The sequence below is a fragment of the Macrobrachium nipponense genome, chromosome 11, assembly GCF_015104395.2.
Source record: "Macrobrachium nipponense isolate FS-2020 chromosome 11, ASM1510439v2, whole genome shotgun sequence".
NCBI classification, from domain to species: Eukaryota; Metazoa; Arthropoda; class Malacostraca; order Decapoda; family Palaemonidae; genus Macrobrachium; species Macrobrachium nipponense.
This window is the reverse complement of record NC_061087.1, coordinates 222162-247962: the sequence shown is the minus strand read 5'-3', so window position 1 is coordinate 247962 and position 25801 is coordinate 222162. Positions and strand designations below refer to the sequence as shown.

The 25801-nt window shown below is 44.5% G+C and overlaps 1 protein-coding gene across 2 annotated transcripts in view; it reads right to left on the bottom strand.

The window, feature by feature from the left end:
• The window catches only part of LOC135214405 (ELMO domain-containing protein 3-like), a 97967-nt gene that overhangs the window by 12558 nt on the left and 59608 nt on the right, over positions 1-25801 (bottom strand). For both annotated transcript variants that reach the window (XM_064248803.1, XM_064248713.1), the window contains exons 7-8: positions 7725-7933; positions 172-299 (exon numbers count right to left, since the gene is read on the bottom strand). In XM_064248803.1, coding sequence (XP_064104873.1) covers positions 172-299; positions 7725-7933 — 337 coding nt within the window. The remainder of the gene's footprint in view (positions 1-171; positions 300-7724; positions 7934-25801) is intronic.

Genomic DNA, 25801 nt, shown 5'->3' with positions numbered 1-25801 from the left:
ATATTAATTTTTAAATCTTCTGTCATATTGTAGCAATATTCACTGTAACTTAACCTTCATTAACAGTTTGTTTTGGCTAACTAGACACATTTTAAAAGGTCTATATGGGTAAGGGTTGAAAGACCTGAAGATAAGTCATCACTATGTAGTGTTCTACAGTAAATAACATACCTTTTATCAGAAAACCTGAATCTTTTATTGTCTTGCACTCTGTTTTCCAGATCCAGTATATATAAAACATCACAGCTGCATAAAATTCGTTGAGTACGTGCCTCACATTACTACGACAATTACATTCCCTGGAATGAAACACATATTGTTTGAGACAAAGCATCAATATACTTTCGTAAGCTGTTCATTTATATATTACCATACAAAAATGAATTTCTTAGCACTGTAACTACCGTTAATGATGCTTAAGGTTCTCTGCAGTGTTCCTTAATGAAGCATTTCTTCACTTAGCTCTCTAACTTGTTCATTACTTTAATTCATGTTGAAGTCCCACATACAATATATCCTTTATATAATTAAACTACAATAAATATCTTACAACAACAACAACAATAATGCTATATATTCAATAATAATCATTGTCAAAAAACAAGCCATTATCAATACTGTTCCATAGAGAATCATCCGAGAAACAATGAGATAATGCTACAGTAAGAGAGAAATGTGAAAGGAACTATGAACAAGAGGCTTTTTTACAATCATTTACTTTATAAAAAATTATGAAATAATTACATGTCATCATAAGCTCCTACAATACGTAATTTGATTTTACCTTACAAATTTTCATAAAAATTTTCAACTGATAATGAAAATTAAGAAGTCATAGTTGTAGACTATAAATGACATTTTTATGATAAAATAGTTTTATATATACATACTTACAGAGTAATTACATTGCTCACAGTTTCACTCGCCAGCAGCTCAAAAATTTTTAAAATAGTGGTACCGCTAGTGTCAGTGTAGGTTAACTAGACCCCGCCCACTTTCAGGTAAGAGGAACAACTTCTGCAAGGAGTTCAATTGATTTCGCCCTTTTTCCATATGAGGAGAGGAGGGAGGGCTTTGATTCGTAATTACTTGGTAAGTATTAATAAAACTATTTTTTCATAAAAATTTAATTTTTATATATGTAACTTACCAAGTAATTACATTGTTGAATCCCAAATTGACATGGAGGTGGGATATCAGGATATTTCTACTCCAAAACATTATTAGGATAATGAGTATGAGAATAGAAGTCAACAGCATTGGAACAATGCTTGTTGTTCCTTAGCTGGTAAGAAAGGTGCTACAGGTAGATACTGCCTCTGGTTGGTGTTCCCCTTAACCATGTAAGGTGTGGCTAACTAATTGGCCAGACGCACCTCTACAACAGTTTGGCTTTCCAACAAGGGATGGACCTGGTAACTAACAAAGCATACAAGTAGTCAGTTGCCCTTGCCCTGGTCATAGAACACAACTCAACACCTGAGTTCAAAGGGAAGAGAATAGATGGGAAGAAAAGCTTCTAACACTTCCTCCCCACACCCTACCAGCCATGGACAACGGGATTATCGAACAAGATTTCCACATCTTGATGATAATGGGTCGCACAGACTGACCTACACTTCGAATAAGTGGCTTGAATAACTGATGATAAGGCTAGGTTGTGTCTGAAGGCCAATGATGTGGCAACAGCTCTGACCTTATGAGCCTTAGCTGTGACGGACGTTAAGATCTCCTCTCCAACTCGAGAATGAGCTTTGGTGATCAGATCCTTCATAAAAAAAGCTAAGGCATTTTATGACATGGCATGGGACAGGTTCGTAACTCAACATTATAAATGATTCCGCTGGGCCTCGAATTTTCTTTGTTCTGTATAAATAGTACCTCAGTGCTCTCACTGTGCATGGTACTCTCTCCTCATCATGCCTAGTATTTCCATCAAATTCTTGATACTGAACGAATGAGGACAGGGTTGGTTGGGTCTTCATTTTTAGCTGAAAAGCCCAGGGTGAATGAATATAAGGCATCACCCTGTGAAAATCCAACTCTCTTGTGAGGGCATGCAATTCACTGACCCTTCCGGCTGTCACTAAAGCTACAAGAAAAAGGGTCTTCCTGGTAAGGTCCTGTAATGAAGCAGAACAAAGGGGTTTGAGCCAGGGTCCCAAGAGTCATTTCAGAACTACATCCAAATTCCAAGAGACTGTCTCTAACCCCTTAGATTTCGAGGTATCAAATGATTTGATGAGATTGGACAGGTCTTGATTAGCTGAAAGGTCTAATCCTCTGTGTCAAAACACTGAACTCAACATTGCCCTGTATCCTTTAATCATAGAGCAGGAAAGGCCCCTAGACGTCCTTAAACACAGAACATCTACAATGTCATTCGCTACAGACGTCTTAGAAGATGAGATGTCAAGTCTTCTACACCAGGCCTAGATTGTCCACTTGGTTTGATAGACCCTGTCAGAAGGGGAGTGCCTACACTTTGCAATTGCATCTGAAGCTGTTCTTGAAAACCTCTTCTGTCTGAGAAGTTTCCTGACAGTCTGAATTCTGTCAGGCCCAGAGTTGATAATCCTTGGTGGAACAGGTTGAAATGGGACTGTCTGAGCAGACTTATTCTCTTTGGTAGCAGCCTTGGGAAGTCTGTCAGTAACGAGAGATCTGGAAACCATTCCTGTCACTACCAGATGGGGCCACTAGTCGACATGACATTCACTCTATGGGGAGTGCCTGCCTGCAATGGCTCAATCCATCCACTAGGATGTTGAGTCTGCCCTGGATAAAACTAGTTACCAACTTGGTTTGGCTATGGTCTGATCATGAAAGTTGTTTTCTCCCCTTCATAAAGGGAGAACGAATGAGTCCCGCCTTGTTTACTTATATAAGTCAAGGCCATCGTGGGATATATGATCACAACTTGACCGTGGACTACTGACACAAAATGTTGTAGGGGTCCAGTTGAATAGCTGTCACCTCTTTGAGGTTAATGTGCCAATGCATTTGTTCCTTGGACCATATTCTGGACACTTCTTGATTGCCTAACAGTGCTCCCCAACCTAAATCTTATGCATCTGCATTAAAGTCTAGTTTGGGGTTCAATGGTGACAGAGACTTCCCTTCTGAAAGCATATCTTCTGAATTCCACCAGAGGATGTCCTCCTTTATTTCTTGCATTACTATAAAGACCAAAGAGTCCGGATGAGTTTTTCTGTCCCACCTGGCCCATAGGTAAAACTGAAGAGTTCTCATAATAAGCCTTCATAGGTGAAAAAACTGCTCCATGGAGGCTAAGGTTCCAAAAGGGCTTATCCATTGATTTGCAGAGCAGGTTTGACAGGTGAGAAACTTTTGACTTTTTTCAGGCATGACTGAATTTGCTTGAGGATGGAGAAACCTGAAAACTCTGAGTTTATGCCTAGCTCCCGTGTTAGTTGAAGCACCTTCACAATGTCCTCCATGCACCTCTTTGATGGTGAACGAAGAGACCAGTCGTCTAAGCAGAGGGAGATATTTATTCCCATCAGAGGTAGCCACTTGGCAAGCAGAGCAAGGACACATACTTCTGATACACTGGAATGTGAAGTAGGGATCCTGCAAGTCTATGGATGCCATCCAGTCACCCCGCTGAATGGACAACATAACAAAAGTGACTTGTTTCTATCCTGAAGTTTGTCTTTTCTACAAAGACATTCTGGGCACTCACAACTAACACTGGCCTCCATCCCCCTGATGCCTTGGGAACTACAAATTGACGGTTGCAAAAACTGTCCAACTTGATTCCTTGGAATTCCTCGAGGACTCTCTTCTCGAGGAGGGATGCCACCTCGTTCGACAATGCCGAAAACCTTTCAGAACCTACCGAGTAGGTGGTCAACATGATGGGTTTGTTAACCAATGGGGGTCTTCTCCCTGAATGGAATGGAGTAACCTTCCCTCAGCACTGACACAATCCATTCTTCCGCTCCCCCTTTGCTCCATTTTTCTTCCATTAATGCAGGAGCCTGGCCCCTACAAATGCATGAAGAACATGATCTTCACTTCTGAGCTGAGGGCTTGGACGAGAATTTCTTAAAAGATTGTGCCAAGAATCTAGGCCTGGACTGGGATCTGGTTCTGTTTCCTTGAAACAGCAGTGGCTGAAGGGGAGAAATGGTCCTGATACTGACACGGGAAGGATCCCTGGGGTGTTTAGATGAACAGGCTAGGTCTTTAGTGCTTTTCTTCTGAAGCTCCAATGAAATGTCACTAACTGTAGATTTGGGGAAGAGGTACTGATGATCAAGAGGAGAATATAAAAGGGTAGATTTCTGTGAAGCCATCATGCTCTTAGAGGTGAAAGAGCAGAGCACCAGAGCTCTCTCTTCTTTAACACTCTTAAGGCATAGAGAGAGGCTAACTCTTGAGTGCCATCACTGATGCCCTTTTCTGTGCATGAAAGGACATTCAGCCAATTTGTTGTGACTTCCTCAGGTATCAAGGAATAATTCTTTATTTTTTAGTCTAAAGCACCCATCAACCAATCTAAAAAGCTTATTACTTTGAAAATCCTGAAAAGATTCCCAAGAAGGTGGTTGATCTCTATAGGGGAGACCATTACCTTAGCAAAGTTAAATGCTGATCTTTGAGACGAGTCTATCAGACCCAAAAAGTCCCCCTAGAAGGAAGCAGCCACTCCCAGAGCACAAGAAGTGAGGAAGGAAAACTATATAAAGACTTCCTCTGTTCTCTCTTCTCAGCTAGCCAACTGTCCAACTCATTGAGAGCCTTTCTAGCACCATTTTCCATAACCTGGTCTCAGCAGACTTGACACTAATGAAAAAAGTCAATGCCGGGGAGTTCTGCAACAAGTACTTCATTAAAGCAGCATATGCATATGAAGAGGAGCCTTGATCAATATCACCCTCATCATTATCTTCTTGAGACAAAACAGGTGATAAATGCAAAACCCTAGGGTTTTGACTAGAGAAAGGACCTCTTTTAACCCTCTCGTGCTTACGGCGGTTCCTATAGCGCTACCCGGTACGTGACTTATGCCATGGAGGGAAAAGTGGGGCTTGCGCAGAAGTTTCTTTGTAAAAATCGATACGTCCAAACTATAACTGATATACACTTCTGGTTTGTTTTATGATGTCTGCAAATGATTGAATAATTTTCCTAAGCAATCAGAAAATCTTCGCAAGGCTTTGAAATATAAATAGACGTGATGAATATGAAATTTTAAAGGAAAATTGTTCATATATTTTTAGACAATCATGAAAAATATAATAATTAGGTTTGGGGAGTTAATTTTATAAGTAAATTGTGTGGAAATGTCTGAACTTTCACATGGAAGCAATCATTTTCCTATAAATGTGTTTGCTAATTAGCTGTTACCAATTAAAAAATGCTAATTTCTTAGAGTGCAATTTTCAGATTTTCCAACTACTTATGTTGACTTTTGTATCGTACTTAAGTAAGGAATAAAGACGGAAAAAAAATAAAGGTGGCATGAGAAAGCTGAATGAATTTCCTATAAAATTCACAAAAGAAAGTTATAAGTAATGTAACAATAAAATTGAGCAAGTGGCATTACATTACAGACAATCTTTTTTCTGAGAAAATATACGGCAACGATTATTATATAGAAACGTGGATGTTATCCAATTCGGTTGTACTTAGAAAAAAAAAGTAGTTTCTCGTTCGGTTGTTCATGGCTGTACACGTTCACACAACGAGTGTAACGTTAAAAATGATATTGTAATGATACAATTAAGTTTGTTCATCACTTACTGCATAAATATAATTTTACTTATTGCGCCATTGTGGGATTACGGCGCCTTTGACTGGTCTAGAGTTTCGAAAGAAGGTGTGCAGCGGCCGTAGGCTTTAAAATCGCTTAGCGTTGAAAATCACTTAGCGCTGGCGGCCAGAAACGGAACCCCTGCCAACCGAGGGCCGCCTGTATATGTACACTGACATTTTTCGTAATTACTTGGTAATAAATAATGCTATCGATTTCCTGTTTACATTTTCTTGTAGGTTCAAGATCTGCTCACACAATGGTGCAGTCCTTGTGTTCTTTGGATGACTTTTTTTTTTTTTTTTTTTTTTTTTTTTTAATTTCCCCAGAAAATAACTTACGGATGACGCAGAAACGGCGTAATCAGAGCACTTGTGGCAACAAATTTATTGACGGTTTGGCGTCATCGGATCACCAGAGTATTATGTAAACTCAATACTATGTCAGTCAACTGACGTTGAATTGGGAAAAGCGAGGGATGCGAAGGAATGGGTTGCTTAGTTGTTGCCAAATGTATGCCATCTGGCACCAAATCTGTTTGAGAATATGCCAAGCATTCTGAGAAAGGCAAAATCTGTCCAGGTACTGAACTCTTGGGCACTGTACTCTTAGGCACTGTAGGGTGCTCATATACTAGAGAGCGCTGAAAAGCTAAATCTCGCTCTGGTGAAGCTAGAGGCTTGGGTGCTCAGGCTACTAGAAGCTTGGCTGCTCTTGGGTGCTCTCGAGAGGAAGAGGAATGTTTCGAAGCAGACGAAAACCTGGGTTCCCACACAGGTCATTCTGGAGAAAAATGTTCCCAGAAACTACATGAAGGCTGCAGTGGCTCTCTAAATCGCTTACAAGCTACTGGTGGGAGCAGACCGAGTCCGCCATGGAGCCTTTTCAGTGGCCGTGATTCATCACTGAAGAACCACTGGTGCCTCTTCTCAAGGCTGGTAGGCTCGGAACTCAAGGACAGTCTATGCACTTAGTTTCGGATGCCTTTTCAACGGCCATTCTTCATCGCTTGGGATGCCGCAACAGGTCCGACTGAAGGGACAATGTCTGTGGGCAGACACCAGTGACCTTTGCCTAGGAGTGTCGGTAGCATGAGCAGCCACCTCCTCTACTGCCACTTCACAAACATTTTTATTTTCTTCTTTGTCCATAAGTACTTACATTGAATTTGCTAACTGAGTCACTGTATCTACAATTAACACCATTTTAGAGTCAAAATTATGAACAATTTTTGATTCGTGGTTGGCATGGGGGTGAAGTTTGGAAGTGGGGGAGCTGGGTAAGGGAGGAGGTTGAAAAGTCAAAGGACTGCTTACAGGGAACAGAGGGAGCAGGCATAAAAACAGTACGAATATGATCAACAGGAGACTTAGCAGAACTATCGGCTGCCTTAGGTTTCCTATCCATCTAATTTTGCTAAATAGGAACCCAAAACCTTCCACTTTTTTGCATCCCATTCTGGTCACAGGTTTGGTTAACTGAACACTCTTGTCCCCTACACTCTATACAGAAAGTGTGAGAATCATAATTGGAGCACTACTGTAAGACATAGTATTGAAATTTAAGCCAAAATCCATCTTAATAAATGTCAAAATTGAGTAAGAATTCCAAAACAGACAAAAATACAAAGCTGTGGGCTACCAATACTTCACCAAAGAACTTTCCAAAGGCAGTGTACAAATCTAAAATCTAAGCTGACCGCTCACAACTGAACTTCAGCCAAAATCTGGCAGAAAACAATTGAACTCGTTCTTGAAGTTGTTCCTCTCTTACCCTGAAAGTGGGTGGGGTCTGGTAAACCTACACTGAAACTAGTGCCACAAATTTTAAGCTGCTGGTTAAAAAATTGCAAACTATGCAAACACTTGGTAAGTTACATATATAAAAATTCTGTCTGAAGCATATGATAAATTTACAATAAAAATAAAAACTTCATTCTTACTTATTCAGATATCCTTCTCTGAGAGTTTGCAATGAAATTCTGGTTACATTGATAGAGAGCACCATTAGAGGGAATTGTGAATGTTGATCGTGGCTTAGTCGATATATATCTCGAGCTAGAGGTAACAAGGCTTCATGTGTGAGCAGATGTAAGGCCTGAACCAGACCCAATAATCCAACACCACGTAGGTCGGTGGCTGGATCAACACCCTGAAAGATGGAAGTGTTAATATATATATACGTACATAGTTCTACAGAATAAATCTGATATACAGTACTTCCGACCATAAACAAATTTCAACCAGGCTATATATTTACTTTTTTGTCTCAATAGTATACTGTCATAAAGTACAAAAAGAGATGGTTGTATAACACTAAAGGTATTTTAAAAATCTGACAAATTTTCTAAGACAATTTGTATTTTTCATAGCTACAAACCTGAGGTTTAACAATAGGATAATTTCTAGCGCCTAGCTGGATCTGGTTAAAATACAGATGAAAGCATGGAATCTTGTGATATCTGGCAAGGCATGCGTAGATTGGGTGAAGTGTGGTCAAGGATCACTCACCTATGCCACCGCGTCAGTCTTTCCCAACTCAGGATGTCTTAACACACAGAGGGGCAGTTAGAGGCGGGCAGTATAATGTTAAGACCTTAGGTTTGTAGCTATGAAAAATACAAATTGTCTTAGAAAATTTGTCATTCGTTCATATGTAAACAAACCTTTGGTCTTAACAATAGGATAGACTCATACTTGGAGGGAGGTACAACACATCCTAAACTAGCTGGGGGCCTACCCACCACTCCAGCTTCCAGAAGAAATGACTTCTGGAGAGGGACTGAAGCCCGTTGAGAAGCTAGATAAACTGATGTCTAACCACTCAGACACTGAGTGACGTACAATGATATATGGGAGAACCATTGTATAGGGAACCAAAGGGAAACTGACTGTCCAATAGCAAACCAATACACCAGTGTTTGTACTACTCCCAACTCCTCATTGCCAAGGAGTGGAGCATATGCTGCCAAATAGAGGGTTTGATATTTGTATATTAAGCGAATATACTATCAGTATGACTACCTTACTCACCTGTATCAGACCAGTCCAGCGAATGACATGTCTATTCCTTAACCCGCCCGAAGGAAGAAGGAAAGGTACAAGAGAAAGAAGGAGACTAGCCAACTCACTCATTCTCTCATCCACATAATCATCTTAGGTAAGATACAAAAAGTGCCCTGTTAAGGGCAACTATGAGTTACACAACCTGTTGGGCAGCCACCACAGGACCCAGGGAGAACGTGTCCGCAGATCTGTGGGCAACATCCTTAAGATAGAAAGAGGTGAACGTGGACTGGCGTAACCAAGTACCAGCACTCGGCACTCTATGTACAGCCAAATTCTTTTTGAAACCCCAAGAGGGACCAATACCCCTAACGTCATGCGCTCTAGCCTGCACAGATGTGGTGGTGGAATCATCAAGAGTCAAGTAAGCCTGTCTGATGGCTTCCCGTATCCAAAAAGAGATAGTATTCAGACACCTCTTCTTCATATGGCCTGTGCTAACAAAATGTCTGCGGCAGCCTGGTCTAAGGTGCGGAGTCCTTTTAATATAGCAACGTAGGGCCCAGACAGGGTACAACAAAAGCTCTTGAGCATCGCCACCCACAAAGTCATTCAGTGATGGAATAGAAAATGAAGTGAACCTGTCTTCGTACACAGAGGGATTTTGGGTCTTGGCCACGAATTCCGGAACAAATTCGAAGGACACCGACCCCCCAACCCCTAGTGTGCTTCATATCATAGCTCAGACCATGGAGCTCTCCTACCCTCTTGGAAGTTGCCAAGGCCAGAAGGAAAACTGTCTTGAGCGTCAAGTTCCTGTCAGATGAGCAACGCACGGGCTCATATGGACTCTTAGTGAAGCTCTTGAGAACCAAGGAAACATCCCACGTTGGAGGCTTGAGCTCGTTCCCAGGAAGAGGAGATGTCCATACCTCCAAGGTGTAACAGCAAACTCAGGGCTGCCCTGTAGCCTCTAATGGCAGAAACGGGCAAACGTTTCTCGTCTCTGAGGAAAGTTAAAAAGTCTGCTATTTGCTGAATAGAGGTTGCAAGTGGAGAAAAACCCTGTTTACAATACCAATCACAGAAGATTGCCCATTTGCCTTGGTGAACCGCGGAGGTCGACTTTCTGAGACTGCTGGACATATGCCCTGCTGTTCTCTGAGAAAAGCCTCTCGCTCAGAGGAGATACTTGATAGCCTCCAACCGTGAAGAGACAGGGATTCTACTGACTGGTGGAACCTTTCCGCATGGGGCTGACACAGGAGATATCGCCAAGGTGGAATCTCCCTCGGAACCTCTGACAACAACGACAGCAAATCTGGAAACCATTCCGCCTGAGGCCACAGAGGGGCTACCCAAGTCATCCTGAGACCCTGTGAACTCATTAGCCTGTTCAGAACTTGACAATCAAACAAAACGGAGGGAAGGCATACACCTCCAGGTTGTCCCAGGGATGTTGGAATGCGTCCTCTGCTAACGCTAAAGGATCTGGGACCAATGAACAGAATATCTCCAGCTTCCTGTTGAAGCAAGTCACAAAAAGGTCCAGCATGGGTCTCCCCCAAGCCTGGAAAAGCTTGTCTGCTACCACTTGATGAAGGGACCACTCTGTGCCTAGGATCTGATCCCAACAACTGAGTTTATCTGAGACCACATTCCGTTTGCCTGGGATATACCTGGCTGAGAGCTCTACAGAATTGCTGACCACCCACTGGTGAACCTCGACGGTCAAGGCGTGAAGTTGATGAGAAACCAGGCCTCCCTGCTTGTTCACATAGGCTACCACTGTGGTGTTGTCCAACATGAGAACAACAGAACGACCTTCTACCTTCTCCCGAAACTCCTTCAGACCCAGGAAGGCTGCCTTCAACGCCAAGACATTGATATGGTGCTGCTTGTCCTTCAAACTCCAAACACCTGAGGCAATGAGACTGCCTAAATGAGCCCCCAACCTGCGAGGGAGGCATCTGAGAACAGAGGGAAGTCCAGTGGAAAAGAATACATAGGGACACCCTTCAAAAGATTTTGGTCTTCCAACCATCAACGAAGGTCTTCTCTCACTTCCAGAGACAGAGGAACTTTTAACAGGGGTGAATCCCCCACTAGAGACCAGAACTCTTCCAGTCTCCATTGCAGAGACCGAAGATGAAGATGCCCATGAGGGACCAGCTTCTCCAGGGAAGACACTCCCAGAAGAACCTGCTACTGATGAGCTGACTGATGTGGTTCTGACAAGAAGTTGCGTGCCACCACCCGCAAACTTCTCCAATCTCTGATCTGACAGGAAAACTTTTGCCAATGTTGTATCAATTACCATGCCCAGGTAGAGAATCCTTTGACTGGGTATGAGGTTCGACTTTCCCTGGTTGACTACGATGCCCAGTTCCAGACAGAACCGAAGTAGACGATCCCTGTCCAGCAGCAGCTTTTCCCTGGAAACTGCCAAGACCAACCAATCGTCGAGGTACCTCAGCAAATGGATCCCCTGAGCATGGGCCCAACTTGACACGAGAGAGAAGACCCTTGTGAACACTTGAGGGGCTGTTGTCAGCCCGAAGCATAGGACTTTGAACTTCAAGACCACGTCCCTAAGTCTATCGACAGTATGAAGTCACCTTCCCTCACGGCTGCCAACACCGAACGTGGGGTCTCCATCTTGAACCGTGTCTCCCTGATGAAGTGATTCAAGGTGGATAAGTCAATCACAGGTCTCCATCCTCCCGACGCCTTGGGCACCAAGAAGATGTGACTATAAAACCCTGGAGATAGACGCAACACTTCCTCTATCGCATCCTTGTCCAGTATCTTCTGCACTTCCTCCCGAAGAGCAAAGAACTTCAGAGAATCTGGAGGATATGCCTTCCTGAGCTGCGGCTTGTCTGACAGAGGAGGAGAGAAGTTGAATGGCACTACTTACCCCACCCAAAGGACATTTACCACCCACTTCTCTGCCCCATAACTCTGCCACTTGGCCCAATGGCCCACCAGGCAACCGCCCACCTGTGGCGCAGGAGAGGGAGAGGCGCCTAACCTACCGACATCCCCCTTTACCTCTGCCCCTTGGGCCTTTTCTTGGCTTAAAGGAAGAGCAAAAGGGACGTCGATCCTCTGACCTAGGCTGAGTCGAACGGGAAGGCCCTGCCGAAATCGAATTCCTCGACAGCCTACCAGGCGACGATCTTCTTGACTGCTGCTGGACAGGGGGAGGAGGAGGAGCCGGACGTCTCCAAGGTCGAGACTTCGACTTAGACATGGCCTGGTGCACCAGTCTGTCTTTGGTGTCAGCCCGGTGCCGGTCTATCGAATTCTCGAGCTTAGGTCTGAGGAAACAAATACTGGGACTCCAACATATCTCCGTTCCTCAATGCCAGCAAGGACTCTTGTGTCAACTGATCTCTCCACGTCTCTTCTAATCAGAAGGTTAGACCATTAATTAACACTGAGGTGAGCCATATACAAAAACACCTTGCCTCTGGACTGCAACAGGCTGGCATACGAGGTTGCACTCACCAACCCTTTTGGGGACCTGTCAGAAGCTAACTTGGCAATGACCACAGACCAGAAGTCCAGCCAAGAAACTGTCTGCAACATGGAGGATGCCGTGGATTCCAATGCTGAGGCATCTTGTGAAGACAAGGATGGAACCACCGACCTCACCTGCTCCAAAGTCAATCCCGGCTTCAGGCGAACGACGTCTGGGTTAAGATGGCGCGACATCAAAAATGCAGAGTTCGTAGTATAGTACTTCCTATGTCTCGTGAGAGGCTGGGGTAGTAGCTTGGCAGAGCCCCTAGAGTGAAGCAAACCGTCCCGGTCTGAAACAGAGGCGCTAACCTTATGCAAGACCGACTGGACGTGCCCCGATAAGGAAAGCTGAAGAGATCATTTGGGATCCTGCATAGCTCCCACCAAGGCTACCAAGCAAGAAGGAGTGTAAGACGACCGAGCCTGAGTCATACTTTCCAAATTTTTGAACCCACGAATGAGATCAACAACTTCCGAAAAGGAAGACAAAAACTCTTGCGTGTCTCCTACTCTGGCAACGGAGACTGACGACGAGAAGAATGTGTAGGTTCCTCTAAGGCACCTTCTCCATTAAAATTAATGGAAGGATCAGCAGCCAAACAGCCCAAAACACCAACTAACCTGTCTGGGCTGAGTCCATGCGTCGGCTCCCGAGACGAACCCGCTATAACACTAGGAACATCACTACGTACTCCTCCTCGGCTACCCACAAAGACGAGGCCGGGAGGAGGGGGGATGGTCTGGTCAGCCTGAGGAGGGGGTAGCGAGCCTCCATTAAGTGCACTAGCAACCCCTCCAAGGACGGGGGACCCCCTAGCCTAAGCGTCTTCCACATCGCCGCCATCTTGGACGCCTCTGACTCTGGAATCAAATTAACGCCCCAAGAAGAAGGGGTGACATTACAAAAATCAGCCTGGTGGAAGAAAAGGAAGGAGACACAGGAACAACGCTACTATGGGGGTGAATACTGCAGGAGACAAAGCATCGGGAAAAGGCAGAAAACCTTCCCAAGAAGGAAGAGTCGAAACCTTCCGGTGCTCTCTCTTGCTATAAAACTAAAAAACGACTTCCACTGCTCTTTAGGCCATGCCCGGCATTCCATGCAAGCATTCGTTATGGTACAAAAATTAGAACAGCACGTGATGTGGGGATCGGTCACCGCCGAAGCCAAAAAACGAGAACACGGAAAATCTGGAATTCTGGGGCACACACGTTGACGAGGCCAAGAAGGAGCAGAAGCAGCCATAATATCAGCCAAACACACACACACACTAAACACAAGCGAAACGGGCAATGAACTGGGTATAGGCTGAGAGAGGTTAACCACGACTCTCGCCCAGGCGGTTAAAGAAAAAACTGACACGGTGGCGTAGGTGAGTGGTCCTTGACCACTCTTCACCTGATCTACACATGCGTAGCCAGATATCACAAGATTCCTTGCTTTCATCTGTTTTTTTAACCGGATCCAGCTAGGTGCTAGAAATTATCCTATTATTAAGACTGTTAGGAATAAAACAGAAGTCTGAAAATAATTATGTAGGGACACTTAGCTAGGGAAATCTACTGGTAGAGTTATGGTAGATGGAGGTGAAGAGAGGGTAGAAAGTGTGGTAGGAACAGATGCTGGCAAAGCTATTTGAAAAATAAGACCAGAAATACTAGAACCTTCGCCAAAACATAAAAATGATGAGTACAGGGGAAAATCTGAACTTTGACACCTCAAGTGGGTGGTTACTGTAGATTAGAACAACCAATAAGATTCACATAGGGGTGGCACCGGAAGTTAGAAAAGCCACTCAAGAAGAAGTAGGGTGTATCCTAGTAGAAATTAAGGAGGAGCTCAAATTGAAAGCATAGGTTCAGACTTCACTTGAAATCTCAGAGAAGATCAGTTAAGAGCTAATCACTGGACGGAAAGGTTGTGTCGGTGAAATTCTCTGTACCCTGTGAATTTTGTGTAGTGTACTGACAGTGAATTGTGCGTTTTATAATAATAAGTAAGATAAACTAAGTGGAGTTTAACTTGCCCAGAGTCCATCCAAGTACCCAAGGTATTACTCCTGAGAGACTGGATAAATGAAAGGAAATGAATTAATATGATTTCAGAATCTACAGAAGTCCAGTGTAACCATATGTTCCTAAGAAAAGAAAAACTCAACCACAACCAATAAAGATGAAGGCTATCCCATATAACAATAAATAACCTTAACAAATACAACCAAGGCTACCGAAGAAAAGACGGACTAATAATAAAGAGAAGAGAAAGAAGAAGAGAATAAAAAGAACATTCGCAACAAGACCGAAGGTTTGTTCGCGTATGAATAATCATTTGTTACTACTATAACAAATGAGTCACACAAGAAAAACTAAATAGTACGTACTACTTAAATGTAAATAAAATTGAAGAATTCTAAAAACAATGTTATGTTGACAATTTCATACAATTTCTTTGTAAGTCAATAATTCCCAACATTACAATTCACAAAAATAAATTTTCATATTGGTTTTTTGATCAATCAATGTCATTTAATACAATAACCAGAGCACAGAATCTTTTGGAGACCCTCACATGGCTCTGTTTTTTAAAGTGAAATGAGCACTGGAGCATGAAATGTGTAGGAAGATACTGTAACTGCTAACCTGCAAGATGCCATATGGAATGCAGGCATATTAAAATGTAGAAAACAATGAAGTTGGATTTGAAGGGACACTGTGGTATCATACATAATGCAGAAATTATGTTACAAGTATAAGTGTCTGATGAGAAGAAAATTAAAATGTTTAAACCATTGAAAGAAAAAAAGGTCTTCCACCTACGAAGACTGATATATCAGTTTTCTCATCAATGGTTCTAGATCAACAAAACTCAATAGTAAATATAGGTAGGCTATTCAAGTTGAGAATGGCATGGAATGGAATATGAAGTTTTAGCCCAAAGGCCAAGCGCTGGGACCTGTGAGGTCATTCCCATTGAAAGGGAAATTAAGAGTAAAAATTATTTAACCCTTAAGAGCTAGGCTAAAAATCAATGAGCAGCACCCAGACTGGGCAAACTTTGAGGTCGGCCAATTTAAAAAAAAACACTTCATGGAAAGATGAAGACATACAAATGCACATGATGTAAGAACAAAATTCTAAAAAAATTTTCCTACCTTCCAAGAGAAGTTTAAAATTGCTACAGTAGACCCTGTATTCACGGGGATGTGTTGCTCGCGAATAGTTAAAATCCGTGAATACTACTTAAAGCCCCTCTAAAAAGGGATTTTGACGAAGGAAAAATCTATTTCTGGGTGATTGGCTCGTGTCGCCCTATGAAAGGATCCTTAATATCATACTTTCTAGGTAAAATTAATCTAAAATTACCAGAGAAAAAACAAAATTAGGAAATTGTCAGTAAAACTGACTCGCTCACTCTTAAAAAGAAGTGTCGGTATGATGATAGGGGCGAGTGGGGAACACTACCACGAGACATTCACCATTTAGAACTTCCAATCAGAATCCCCACAAGAGAGAGCTGATACCAACGGGCGATGCAGCCGCTACTACTACTACTAGAGGACGCCACGGACAGCAGCGCCCCTAGCGGACATCCTTAATCTAAAAACATCTTGTCCTGCATGGGGGGGGTAAACAATACAGGGTGGGTTTCATAGGGCGACACGAGCCAATCACCCAGAAATAGATTTTTCCTTCGTCAAAATCCCTTTTCTGGGCTCAGCTCGTGTCGCCCTATGAAAGAGTACCAGAGAAACAGACAAGATGGGAAAAAAGGACAAATGAAAAGCAGTTGTAAAACGAGGGGTATAATATAAGTAAATCAATTACAGCATACAAACTAAGTACTTAAACTAACTTATTCTAAATAGTAACATAAAAGAACGTTAGTAATGTAAAGTACTTAAATTTACAATAAACATAGTAAAATATAATAATGCAGTGTAATATGAACAAATAGATTTACTTAGAAAATTATTTACAAAATATACAAACACATTGTGTCCTACCCTAGCATAAAAATAAGGGTAGGTACACTGAAGTACATTATCAGTACAAGTGTGGATGTCCCTAGCAAAAAAATAAGGGACAATCCACTAGTATGATTCAGCGGCTAAGGCTAGGATATCCGAGTAGCATGGCGATTGGGTGAGGCATGTTGGATGAGGTAGGTAGAAAGGAGACCTGGATCTATACTACGACTACTATACAGTATCAGAGAACAATGTTTCCCGCTGCTACTGCTGAAAATTTTAAAAGATTCCAAGGACTTCAGATAATGACGTTTAAAGACTGTCGGGGATTTCCATCCAGTATACTTTTTAAGATCCTCAAAGTTCATATGTTGAAAGTAATTAATTGAGGTGGCTACTCCCCTGATGTCATGTGCTTTTGGGAATGAATCAGGATTGGCTTGTTTAATGAAGTAAAGGATTTGTTGTCTAATACCTTTTACTGACAAAGTACCACCTTTTTCTCTCATGAAGAGAGGACCTGAGGATCTTGAGGATGTACGAGATAGAAAGGCTCTTAAAGTTGATACTGGGCAGAGAGAAGGATCTTGGGGAAGTGGGATGACTTTCCAAGGGGCCCACCTTGCAAGAGGATCCTCATTTTTAGCTAAAAAAGCTACGATCCGGAGCAAGCAGAACTTCTCCTGAGGGGAGGAATTCCACAGACCCGCATCTCTGGATAGAGCGACAGTTCTGAAATTCTAGCTCCTGAAGCTAGGCTTAATAAGAATAATGTCTTCCTAAGAAGCATTATGAATGTACAAGACGAGTTGTCAGTATCTGAAGCTAGTTTGAGGACATCATTTAAGAACCATGAAACTGCAGTAGGCCTTTGAGAAGGTCTAAGTCTAGCACAGGCTTTAGGAATAGACGTGAAAATAAGATTCAGTCAGATCTATCTGAAAACCTAACTGAAAGATCTTCTTCAAAGCCGATTTATGAGTAGTAATAGTGCTAGCTGCTAAACCTTTTTCAAACAAGGACCTGAAAAAGGATATAGCTAGATTAACTGTCATGGTTGTAGTGTTTGATTCTTTCAGGAAAGATGCTAATTTTTTTAACAGCTGAGTCATATTGTCCTAATGGTTGACTCCCTCTTATCTGATTCTAGGAGAGAATTTTATTTTGTGGATCAATATTAGCATCTTTATCAGCCGCAAACTTCATGAAGTCCATCAAAGTTAGGGTCTGAAGAATTCCTGAGGAAGCGAACACAGTTCCTCATAATTTGTAACTGATTGTGACAGCTTGGGATTGGGAATCCGTGAGGTCGGAGACCCCATTCCAGACGAAGAGGGATACCAGTTGCTCTTGGGCCAGTCCGGTGCAATCAGAGCTACCTATTCCTTTGAAGTCCTCAGCTGCTTAAGACTTTCAAGAGAAGATTCACTGGAGGAAAAACATAAATTTTTCTCCCAACCTGATCCCAATCTAACGACAGGGCGTCCGTGGCATAAGCCAGAGGGTCCAGGTTGGGGGGCCACATAGCAAGGGGAGATTTGTGTTCGCTTCGTGAGGCAGAAGAGATTCTACTTGGAGACCTGGGAACTCTCCGGCATATCCACTGAAATGACCGTCGTCTAGGGACCATCTGATTCCAGAGGCACTGACCGGACAAACAAAGCGTCTGCTATCCACATTTCTTACCCCCGCCAGAGTGAGTGGCGGACAGATGCCATTTGGTGTTTGTTTGCTAGGGCAAAAATGGCTATCATGACCAATGGTTCACATGCTTGGATTGGACCCTCCTCTGTTGATGCAATGAACTACCACTGCACTGTCCAAAACTAGCCTTAGATGAGACTTTTTCGGGGGGAAAGCAGTCTCTTCAAGGTAAGAAATACTGCCATTGCTCCAGAACGTTTATGTGGAGCTGCGAAATGAACTGACCAAGTCCACCTGAACCTGTTTGAACTGAGAATATCCCCCCCACCCGGACCAGGGAGGCATCCGTGTGAATGGTTAACACTGGAAGGGGATATTGAAGGGGGTACCTGCTTTTGGCTAAGTTCTTTACTTTTTGACCATGACGAGGAGTTGATTGCGAAGGATCTGTGGAATTACTGACAACTTGTCTCGAGATTTGGTGTTTGCTCTCGATCGCCAAACTCGATTTATACTTTCAACCTTTGCTTTTCAGGAGGATTATCTGTTACCGAGCAAAACTGAAGGACCCTAGGATTCTTTCCTGGTTTCTCCTTGATGTTTGTTTGCATTTGAGAAATTGCCTGACAGATTTTTGCTATTTCCTTCCGTTTGGCCACTGAATGACAGATTGTGGGAAGACAAATCCCATTGGATTTACCCAGCCCACTGAAAACGAGACTCCGGGGTAAGTCGGATTTCGTTTTTGTTTTTTTATCTGGAACCCCAGATGTTCCAGAAAGTGAACTACCTTTTTGGTGGGGCATTGAGACATTCCTCGACGGTTGGTGCCCAGATTCAACCAATCGTCGAGGTAAGGCTGCTACCCATGATTCCCATGAAGTTCTCAATTGTTGTACAACCACTTCTGCTATTTTCGTGAATACCCTGGGGGCTACATTCAGACCGAGGGCATCACTTTGAATGAGAATGTCTGATTTCCTAGCCTGAATCCATAGGAATGGGCGGAAGTGTCTGGCTATATGGATATGATAGTATGCGTCTGAAAAGATCGATGGAGCATGTGACGGCTCCACGCGGAAGTGAAGTAAGGTCCTTACTTGCGAGAGGGTAAGCATCTTGAACTTGTCGCAACGAATGAAAGAGTTTAGCTTTGACAAGTCTAAGATTACCCTTCTTTTTGTTGAGCCTTTCTTTTGGCACGGCTGAATAAGCGACCTTGAAATTTTAGATGCTTGACTCCTGCAATAGCTCTTTCTGAAGAGTTCCTCCGCGATAATCTGTCATTCCTCTGATGGTATTTGGTGAAATGATTTGATTGGAGGAGGATCTTTGATCCAACTCCACCAACCCTTTGGACACTATGCTCTGTGTCCCCAATTGCTGAACCCCCCACCTGTGACGAAGAGGAACAGCCTCCTCCTACCCTGGGGAGCCTCATTGTTGATGGGCGGGTTGACCACCACGCCCTCCTCTGAACTGCCTGCTCCTTGTCGCCCGTCCTGCGCCACGCTGGCGAAAGTAGCCTCTCGCCCTACTTCTCGGTTGCGGTGTAAAGGGAGTGTAGCCCTGACCGTCCATACGTAGGGTTGAAGGCCGGCGAGAGTGCGTAGGAGGTCGACGGTTGTGATTGAGGAGACAGCAGGAGGATGGGCTGGTTCTGTTTTCGAGCTACCAGGTTGTCCCTGTTGGGTAAACCGGGACGGCCATGAACAAATTGCTGCTGTTGCTGGTGTTTCTGGTAAGGCTGGAACCTTTTACCAGACTTCTTTGGTTTCTTACCAGCAGGGGGGTGGATTCTTTTGCTTCCTCTTAGATGAATACCCCACCCCATAGCTCTAAGGCTCTGGTTGAGCCTAGCAGCCTCGTGGTGCACTCATTTATTACAGCGGATTCTGGGAAGAGATCCGCTCCCCCACATGCTAGAAGCCAGGAGTCTATTAGGCTCGTGCCTAATAGTGCACTCCTGCAGAACGTGCTTTCGGCAATTCCTCCTAGCTTGGAAAGAAAACGTCGAAAGCATCTGTCTGAAACCGTCTGGAAGCTGGGATTTGGCCAAGATCTTAAACAGCGGTTCTGTAGCATATGAAGAGCAGCCATTTCCGTTATTATCAGAGAAGAGGGGACCTGCCAAAAACCTAGTTCGCGCGTCGAACTCCGCCTGAATCAAGGAATCAGGCAGCCTTGGAAGCCTTCTCGCCGAACTGGTCCATGGCGCAGTCCGGTTTGAGCTTGCCAAGCGTGAATGTGGCTGGCAAGTTCTCCCACAATTCTCCAAAAGCGGGAAGAGCGGAGAAGTAGACTCCGCCTCCCTTAGCTGTGGCATGGGTCATCCTTGAGGAATGCCCTGAAGAGTCCTCTCTACTCATTTTCGTGCGCGAACGGAAGAGAAGCCTCTTCTTCCGTCGCAAAAAATAGTGAAAGGACTCTTATGGGCCTGGAGCTTAGTGTTTGTGCACTCCCAGTCCTCAAGGCAGTGAACCCATTCCCGTTGGGCATGATCCCTACTGTAGAGAACATCCTCCCTGAGATCTTGTCTTCCCTAGTAAGAGCCGCTACAGTCAGCCTAGCATAGCCGATGAAAGGCTGCGCCAGACCCGGAGGATAAAACTCGAAGTCCTCAATCCTTCGAGTTCCACACTCCGGGATAGAGATCATCCCATCCTTAAATGGAGCGTAGGCGGCTACTCTCCAAGGGTTCTCCATAGAGAAAGCTGGCAGAGAGTCGTATGGCGGGGAGCTGGAAAATACAGCATTTGGTACTGGGGGAGACTGGAAGAGGACCTCCGAGAGAGCCCAGCCACTCGGTCCTCATTCTCTCTAACCCTGTTACGAGATCCTGGATGGATTGGCCTGATTGGAGACAGAGTGCTTGACAGTTTGTGCAAACTCTGCTCAAATTTCGTCCCCAGGGCGGAGACTTGCGAACCAACATCTCACCGCCCACCTGTTGCATCACCACTGCGAGAAAGCAGTGGGATCAAAGGTGCTGGGTCCCGTCCTCCCACCGGCGTTGCCGGATGGATGCGGTGGAGGCAGGAGAGGCGCTGGCTCGGTGGGGGATGCGCGAGCCTTCTCCTTAGAAGAAAGCCTTGCTTCTAGAGCTCTTCGAGTAAGAAGAGCTCGGCTTGGCCTTCACCGCGTCAGCGTAAGAAGTCGAAGACTTCCTAGCCGAAGAAGACGAAGACGACTTCTTAGAAGTCGTCTTAGATAGAGTCTTCGGTTCTCTCTGTCCCTTCACCTTAGGGGGTACAGAGAGAGCGGGAGAGCGGGTAGGGATCTCAGATCCCACAAAGCCTTGGAAAGAAGCACTCGAAGAAGGGACAGGAGAAGATCCAGGAACACCCAAGGAAAGACCTTGGGCGCCCGACACACCTACCTCAACCAACAAATCCTCTACTCCAACAACCGCCATCGGCTCGATGTTTAGGTCCAGGGCAGCGACGTCCGGGACCGACTCCTGTGAAGCTACGACCCCGAAAGATTGCTGGAAGACTTGCTGGATGGAGGCTATGAGAGGGGCTGCGGACAAGGGGTCAACATACCCTGTTGACTTGCCGCCGGAAGATCTGGACGGCCAGCTTCTTGTCAAGAATGTACGGCTGGCCTTTGGCGGCGTTCTTCCCGAAGCCGCCCACCCACGCTTCAGGTAGCAAGGGCGACCTCCCTCACACCAGTAGCCTGGAAGAAAGGGCGAGATGAGCTTCTAATGGCGGAACGGGGTTAACAAACTTATGTCTAAGAGTTGTTAGTAAATGATAAAGAAGCCTATAATCGACTTACCCCCTCCACAGCTGACTGACTAGGTCGTAGCAGATGGCGCAGGCTTCCGGGTGCCAGACGATCATATCGTTGAATGACGTGGCACAAGGAGCGTGAGACCTGCACTCATCGTGGCCGCAGGGGTCGTACAACGTCGCGTTGCACGCCGGGACCTGACAGTTGGTAGCCTGTAAGTGGAAAAATACATGAGTATCAGGAGAACACTTACAGTCTAACAGTTGCTCCGCTGGTGCCGGAGCGAGAAAGTTAGATTAAACCAGAGCCCCGTCATAATACGTGTGGTAACAAGGTTGGTTGGTTGTCCTAGGCTACACTCCGCTGACGGCGGGGACAAAAGATAGAATCCAACCAGGAGTGGTGGTAAAAGGAAACCACGACGAAAAATGGCGGGGTGGGGATGTAAGCATATGAATAATAAAATTAACAATCATCGTAAAATTAGGGTATATCCTTAAAATAACAATAATATCAAACCTTCCTCCACCCGTCTACTAGAAGAGTGCCCGGGTAAGAAGCAAGCTCCCTTCCGGTAGCGGGGGAGAGATATAAGGATATAGTAGGCAAGCAACCGACCACTAGTAGTGACCACCCCGCCCGCTGGCGGAGCCAGTAATCTATAACCAAAGGTGCCCCGGCTGCGACGGAAGGCTCCGTTCGTTATAGAAAGGAAGGTGGCTGAGCAACTGGGAAAGGGGGGGGGGGGAAAGGGGGAAGGTCTCGGCGTAACACGGGGGCGGGAGAGAGAGAGGGGGGGGGTTGGCCTACTCCTCCCCGCACTCAACAACTACCCGCTCGGAGACACGGTACCCTATGAGTGGTCGCCCTATACCCCCGCTGCGGGAGGAACCCCCTGGCCACCTCAGAGAGGGAGGGAGGAAGGCAACTGAGGTTGTCATGACAACCAAGGGGTCCCCCAGCACCTCCCTATACCTGGTAGGGAGGGAAGGGGAAGGGTAAGGTGCGATGGAACACGTGACCGCAAGTGGCCTAAGCCGCGAGCAACACAACCGTGGGAGGGCCACGTGAACCAGGCTGTACCAAACCATGGAAACATGCACCTAGCTAGCCTAACACCCTAAATAGAATAAAATTACATCGTAAAGATGGAAAAGACACACTTTAGTAGAAGAAAAGAAGCCCAGGAGGAGGCAAACTGTTCCGAGGAACAGAAGCCTACTCGGAGCCAGCGAAAGCCGATGAAGAGCAAGAGCCGGGATGCTGGGCTGGAACAATAATAATAGCCCTGAATACCAAACTAAGAGAATGGTAAGGGGGGCTAATCTAGCTAAACTCGATGTAAAAACGATGAACGTAAAAGGTAAGCCCATAAGTATAAGAAGTCCCAGTATGGAGGACCGGGAATTCTTAACGAGGCAGCATGGCGCCGCCACGAGACAACCGGGAAACCGTATATGACCTATTAGAAGGAAAATACTGGTTCCCGGAAGACAAAAATATAGTAAAACATTACTTATGAGGCACTTAACTTAGCCGTTGCGATTGCAGAACGTTCCATGATGAAGAAGATAATAAATCCTCGTAAAATGCACAGCACAGAGAAAAATGCGTCTGGACGCTAGCGCTAAATATTAAGGATGTCCGCTAGGGGCGCTGCTGTCCGTGGCGTCCTCTAGTAGTAGTAGTAGCGGCTGCATCGCCCGTTGGTATCAGCTCTCTCTTGTGGGGATTCTGATTGGAAGTTCTAAATGGTGAATGTCTCGTGGTAGTGTTCCCCACTCGCCCCTATCATCATACCGACACTTCTTTTTAAGAGTGAGCGAGTCAGTTTTACTGACAATTTCTTAATTTTGTTTTTTCTCTGGTAATTTTAGATTAATTTTACCTAGAAAGTATGATATTAAGGATCCTTTCATAGGGCGACACGAGCTGAGCCCAGAAAGGCTTATAACTGCCTATCTTGAAAGTCCAAATACCAAATGTATACCTTAAATAACATCTTACATCAAATTTACCTTAAATAATTTCATTACTGTATTAATCTTTTAGATTATATTTAGATCATTTCAAAGTTATCTTAAACATTAGTACAGGCAGTCCCCAATTATCAGCAGAGTCCGTTATTGGTGACCAGGTTTTATGGGGGTTATCTAGTGCCAAAAATCGCAGTTTTCGGTGCCATAACGCGACGATTTCCAGTTATCGGCATTGACACATACCTAACAGAGGTGCCACTAACTGGTTATCAGTGCCAAAATCTGGTTACCAGTCCATAAATGTCATAAAATGATATTGTCATGTTACAATAAAGTTTTATACATACTTACCTGACAGATATATACTTAGCTATAGACTCCGTCGTCTCCGACAGAATTTCAAATTTCGCGGCACACGCTACAGGTAGGTCAGGTGATCTACCGCCCTGCCCTGGGTGGCAGGACTAGGAACCATCCCCGTTTTCTAATCAGAATTCTTCTCTTCCACCTGTCTCCTGCGGGGAGGCTGGGTGGGCCATTAATCGTATATATCTGTCAGTAAGTATGTATAAAACTTTATTGTAACATGACAATATCATTTTTATACATTCAACTTCCCTGCCAGATAATACTTAGCTGATTAGCACCCATTGGTGGTGGGTAAGAGACAGCTAACAACTGAAATAGACAGGTAAACAACATATGTTGTAGGTATTAATAAACCTTGGTTCCTACCTTATTAGGCTGAAGACTTCGCGGCTACTGCCTTGGAGTCTGCTTAGCCTCAAGAGCCTCAGCGAGATATTGATCTATGGCTAAGAAGTTCTTGTGGGTCTGCCAATGGGGTCTTATCCACTTACTCGGCAGAGCCTAAAGGCCTTTGTCATTGGGTGCTATTCCACTAACATGACAATACACCTTGTTCAAGGAGCACAAAACCGATCCCGATCACCTGATCCTAACATCCATGTTAGTTCTAAGATTGTAGAGGAGTTATCCCCGAACTCCTTACAAAACAACCAAAAACTCGAAACATAATTACACTTTCATTACAAAATATACAAAAAAAAAATTTTTTTACCCCTCCCCTACTAGTCATACATACCCTTGATCCCCTACCAGCAATGACACTCTGCTCCGTGCGACAGTAGAGAGGTTGCTAATAGAAAACAAGCACATATCTGACAAGAGGTTTATGTACGCTAAAAACACAAAATTAAGGATCAGTCTTTGCTCCAAGACCCAGTACTGTATCTGCTGATACAAAGGACCTAGCGAGAAGCACTTCTCATAGGTTCACTCTCAACTCCTTCAGATAATGAGATGCAAAACACTGAATTGCACCTCCAATATGTAGTCTCAATGATATTCTTTAGAGACATATCTTTTTGGAACGCCAAAGACGTTGCTACTAATGCCCTCACTTCATGAGTCTTGACCTTTAGAAGACCGAAGGATTCCTCCGAGCAGTTCTTCGTTGGAGCGTCCGTAATAACGCTTTTCACAAAGAAAGCCAAGGCGTTCTTGGACATGAGTCTTTTGGGGTTCTTCACCGCACACCAAAGACCTTGTTGACAAGCTCCCATCTGTCTCTCCTCTCTAAATAGTATTTAAGAGCTCTCACTGGACAGAGAGATCTCTCTATCTCTCTGCCTACCAGGTTAGATAGGCCTTTTACCTCAAAAACTTCTGGGCCAAGGTTTTGACGGGTTTTCGTTCTTTGCCAGAAACATTGTCTGAAAGAACAGATGGCAGCAGCTCTCCTTTGAACCCCACCGTGGAATCCAGAGCGTGTAATTCGCTCGTCCTCTTGGCTGTAGCGAGAGCCACCAGGAAACAAGCATTTCCTAGTGACGTCGCGGAAGGACGCCAGATGTAAAGGCTCGAATTTATCCGATGAAAGGAATTTCAGGACCACGTCTAGATTCCAACTAGGTGTTCTAGGAAGTAGCTGCTTTCGAAGGTCTCAAAGATCTAATTAGAATCGTGTAGATCTTTGTCGTTAGCAATGTCCAGGCCTCGATTCCTGAATACTGAAGACAGCATGCTTCGATCCTTTTATTGTCGAGACAGATAGGTGTGATTCCTCCTCTCAGAAAGAGGAGGAAATCGGCAATATTCACATAGAGGTACTGGAGGAGGACAGCTTCTGACCCT